This window comes from Morone saxatilis, unplaced genomic scaffold, assembly GCF_004916995.1.
Source record: "Morone saxatilis isolate NCDOM2014 unplaced genomic scaffold, NCSU_SB_2.0 Contig4, whole genome shotgun sequence".
NCBI classification, from domain to species: Eukaryota; Metazoa; Chordata; class Actinopteri; family Moronidae; genus Morone; species Morone saxatilis.
The window spans coordinates 1,821,030-1,826,242 of NW_023339984.1; the positions used below are offsets into that span (position 1 = coordinate 1,821,030).

General features: G+C 34.8%; 2 protein-coding genes across 2 annotated transcripts in view; one reads left to right on the top strand and one right to left on the bottom strand.

The window, feature by feature from the left end:
• Positions 1-5,213, top strand: part of LOC118338487 — a 197,083-nt gene that overhangs the window by 74,297 nt on the left and 117,573 nt on the right. The window lies entirely within an intron of this gene.
• LOC118338087 (transmembrane gamma-carboxyglutamic acid protein 4-like) overlaps positions 734-5,213 on the bottom strand; it is a 27,701-nt gene continuing 23,221 nt past the window's right edge. The window contains exons 3-5 of the mRNA XM_035675269.1: positions 2,508-2,680; positions 2,047-2,074; positions 734-870 (exon numbers count right to left, since the gene is read on the bottom strand). Coding sequence (XP_035531162.1) covers positions 734-870; positions 2,047-2,074; positions 2,508-2,680 — 338 coding nt within the window. The remainder of the gene's footprint in view (positions 871-2,046; positions 2,075-2,507; positions 2,681-5,213) is intronic.

Consider the following 5,213-nt stretch of genomic DNA (forward strand, 5'->3'; position numbering starts at 1 on the left):
CTCTCTGCCCCCCTTTCCTGTCTCTCTCCAGCTATCACTGTCAAATAAAGGCATAAAGGCCAAAAAAATAATACTTTAAAAAAAATCTGTAACTGTAAATAATGATAAAATTACTGCTGATTTAAAAAAAACATTTGCTGATCTTTTTTCTTTTACAGATGTTTACTGTTTATTTAATTGATTAAACTGTTAAATTCAAGTTTATTACTGTTAATACATTTCTAAACTTATGTAAAATTAGTAAAAATTATAAATAAATATTTGGTTTTTTTACATGGATTTGTTTAATTGTATAATTCTTTCACAACAAAAACATTAAATAAATGTTTTTTTGTATCAGTGTTAGCATTGAGCACTTTCAAAATACAGTTTTTTTATCACTGAAAACAGCAATAATTAATTTCACAGATAGTGACTTTTATTCTTCTATAACTTTTAAAATTCAGAATAAAACAAGATCTAATAACTCTAAATTTGTAAATTTAAACTTGATTATCTATATTATAACAGTGTTCACCTGTATTTATAGGTAATTTAACAATAAAAGCAGAAACAAAAGATTGTATGTCAAATTAAAGCTAAAATTACTGTATTTTTACAGGTCGGTTATTTTCTGTTACTTTATTTGGATTTCTAAATGTGGCCATAACAGATTATTAAATTAATTTCTGTTTTTCAATTAATATATATGTATGTTGGGCATTTTTCAGGGCTGCCACCCCTCAGAGTAAACTTACTGGGTTGACCTCTGTCCACTCTTGTTCTTGGCTTTGTAGCAGTAGATTCCCAGCACAGTGACAATAGCAGCAGACAGCAGGGCAGCCAGGATCCCTGCCACCAGCCCTGCCACATCCACTTTGGGTGCATACTCTTCAAAGACAAACATCATAAACATTAAACCATTTCTTAGACAGTTCTCATACCAGTCAGTCAGTCACTAATCACTGCAGTGATCAGTCATTATTGTCTTCTATTTGTGTATTGAAGCTCAGCACACTTTCTATCAAGAATTATGACTCATTCAATTGACAATTATGTCTCTCCCTCTTCCTGCTAGTTGTTCAGGGCTCTATGAGTCAGCTCCTTTAAATGAACGATGGGAGCCGGCTTCTGAGAGTTCAATAGAAATAAAACGGTCAATCCATGTGTGGAACAGTGTTTGTTTTTACATAAGATTTGTATATCAAGCATAGTGTAAAATGGTATGGTGTTCTGGAAATTATAAGGCTTGGGGAGTAAGGGGAGTAAGAAGACATATAAAATATATACAGTAGGCCTACATCTAAGCATTTCATTCATTTCTGTGAAGAAAACTGGATTAAAATGAACATATTTACAGAGCCTTCACTCTCTGATAAACAGCCTTGTCATGCATTAGAAAAGAAAACACAAACAAAGAGCTAATAGAACAATGAGAAGAAAACACTTAATCTATCAAAAAGAATATGCATGATTGTTAAAAAAAATCATAAAACAAAAAGCAAATTGTATAGTTTACCTAAAGATATCAAGAAAACTCATGTCTGATGCAATATTAGGTGTTTATTGTACAGTTTATCAGTTGTTCCGTACTTGTTATGCATTGAATAAAATATGAACTATTCATAAAATATGTCACTTAGTCAGGGGTCATCAGTTTAGGAGTCCATTAGTGGAAAATGTTTTAAACTACAGTTTAAGCATTTGCAGCATTCATAGCATGCCCAAGTGAGTGTACCCTTAACCAAGCACATATAACAAATAAAATATTTGCAATACGGAAATTATACTGTGTATAATTTAATTAATTAAATTAAAATGATGTACTTGTTGTTACACATGTATGCATGAATGTGAAAAAACTACATTCTGCACATTTTTTTGTTGTTGTCTTTTTCACAGCAGGTGAAAGGTTAGGTTCTGTAAGGTTCTGTTACATTCAGTCCAAACAGAGTCAGGGTATCTTAGTATCATTGGTAACACCTGTGTTTACCCTACAATTTCATGTCAAAATGGCTGCTGTGAAAAAGGTCTCCAATGGATAATATTCATATTTTACAGTATTACCTTGACTGTAGTCCTTCCAAAATGCTTGCTAAAATGGAAATAAAAGAAGATTTAATTTAGTATCTTTGTGAAAAAGGAAGAAAAGTAACATCAGGTCTTAGGGTGCCTAGGATATTTAATTCAAGTAAATGTGGACATGCAAAGGTTTTCTTAAGTATGTTTAGGTAAAAAATCTAGTATTTATTGTTTGTGTATTTATTCATTGTTTATTATTCAAAACTACAACTGTAGCAATGCAGTGATAATGAAGCCAAAAGGCTTTCAGTTCTGTTCACACAACTATCTCACAAAATGTAACATTTAGGTGATATCAACCTCCCTAAAACCCTTCAGGGGCACTAAAGTCAGGAGTCTCTTCCTATCTGTATAGGTAAATGGGGGAAAAAACAACCAGTAGAATTCTACATCCAAATGAGATTTAGATGAGACAGTAGAGAGACAATCATTGCCAGCAGAATTACCGCCATAGTGTCGTCCTCAAACACCTCTCTGGCCTCCTCATAGCTGCACCTCTCTTCCACGCACTCCCTCTCCAGGTTGTCAGTCACCACCAGCTCAAAGTCCCAACTGTTATAGAGAAGCGAACGGGACAGGAAGGAGGTCGCTGACTGCTCATCCACTAACACTGGGTCTCCTGCACAACACAGGCCACATGTATACACACAGAGTGGCAAGAACAATACAACTCCCATACACTGTAACCCAATACAGAAATAAAATAAAATTTTGTGAAAAATAATTTTCACTGTTTTTCAGTGTTTTGGCTCTGTACTACAGCTGTTTGACTTCCAGCTCTAATGGATATGTGCAGAACCTGCAGATATTTACAGTTTATTTAATAGATTAAACTGTTAATACTGTTAATGCATTTCTAAAATTATGTAAAATTAGTGACAACAGTTAACAGTGAAAAAATGTGTTCTGTAATTTTACATGGATTGGTTTCTTAATTGGAAAATTGGACATTTTCACAACAAAAACATAGAATACATGTTTTTTTATCAGTGTATAAGAATTATACCATTATCTCACAGATGGTGACTTTTATTACAGTTCTCTAACTTAAATTCAGATTAAAATAAGAAATCAAATAATAACAGCACTCTTCTGTAAAACCTGATTATTTGTATTATAGCAGTGTTTGCCTGTATTTGTAGGTAATTTAATTGTTTTTACATATGTAAATGTCTTTAATTAAACAATAAAATGCCAAAATAATAAACATAATTAGAGTATTTCTTTGGCACGAAAACTGCCGGAATATTACCATTTTTTAACTTAACACTCTGTGCTTATCCAATGTGTGATATATCTTCTCCCACTGTGCCATAGAGCTCTACCGTTATCCACACAAACTATTTATTTAGTCATTAAATGACCCAATGTGGATTAATCCACAGTGTAAAATAGTCCCCAATGAATGCACTATTTCCTCCTGTTATTGTAATGTTTGCTAAAAGTAACAGTGATCAGAGGGGGCTGGGGACAGTGCCACGGATCGGGTAATGACAGACAGTACTGAGATATTAACTAACTTGTTGTTGTTTTGGGTCTTTTTATGGTATTTGTTGCAAAAGAAAAAAAGAGGTGAAATAAAGAAGGTGTTCTTTTCTGAGACAACCCCATTATTTAAAATTAGAAAGCCAGTGTCTAAGATAACTAAAATGAAAATAAAATGAAATGCTAAAATACTTTCATAATTAAAACATGTAAAAATACATGTAAATTGTCATTTTACAACACAGGATAATGAAATTCAGGTGGTAGTTCCCTTAATGCTACTTTTAAAGAACAAAAATATATATTCAAAAATGATACAGGGTGAAATTTAGTGGCATTTGGCGGTGTGGTTGAAGGGAGTTTCTCCCTCCAGGCTTGAAGAAGAAACTCCAGTGGCCCTGAAATGCGCAAAAAACACCACTGGCCCTATCTACAGCCAGTGTTTGGGTTGTCCACTCTGTGCTACTGTAGAAACATGGTGGTTCAACATAGCGGACTCCGTAGAAAAGGACTCTGTAGATAAAAAAATGTTTTGTTGTAATGTAACAAAAACACGATTCTTATTTTCAGGTGATTATAAACTAATTAACATACCTATGAATATTATATTCCACTTCCACTAATAGTGCATCCTAATTGTTACACACTGGACCTTTAAATTGCTACAAGGACCATCTAATAAAATACACAGAATGTAAGCCTGTGCAGTCTCATATGTTAGCACAACCTGAATGTGGCAGAAAGGTGTGCATGGGGCTGACAGTTGGGTTGGTGAAGCACCTAATGTGGTTGGCCTGCAAAAATACCACGCCTCCACTTTGTTCAGTTATCATCTGTTATGACAGCAGGCATCTGAACAGAGGGAGACTGATTGAAGTTATTTCCTGATTTGAGCGCACATCTACCGCAGCATCCGCCACGCCATATTGAGAATAAACGCTCATTACACCCATTTTTCTTTCTACAGCCCCCACTTTTTCACTCGGCATCTTTATCTTCATCTCTATCTCATCATTTCCCCATTATAGTATTGGTTTTCTTTCAGTGAAAGAGGAGAACAACAAGACCTCCTTTAAACCCAACCTTTTAAACAACCTAGATCACACAGCAAGACAACAGAATCATGGCTGCCCAGGGAATAGCCCCACCCTGACCTTATATCAAGGGTCTTTAACTCTGCCCATGTCAGTGATTGATTAATGACGTATTATATTCTTAAAAAATAAATCACATAAGCACATATAGCACTATCACAGTACTGCACCTTGTTGCCAAAGTGAAGTATCACTTCCCAGACAAAAAAAACAGAGTTAGACATCTGAGAGACATCTGCCAGAGCCTGACATGTCGCCTCAGATGTTTTCAGCTAAAGGTTTTCTTTTTGGCGGCAAGGATCTTGGTCGCCATGGTGACGTCTGGGTGTCATCCTCACAGACCATCTGTGTTGTTGTTCGCTGTCCAAAAAAAAGAGGCAGCATGGTAGGGTCAGACACACACACACACAAAGCAGGCTTGGGAACCCACTTCAAAAAATACATTATAAGAACAAAAAATAGAACACTCATATATATATGCTCATTGATATATTGATATTCACAAAAAACATGAATACATGTCTGTCTGCTGGAATGTATAGATACACACGTGCAAACACACAGACACACACA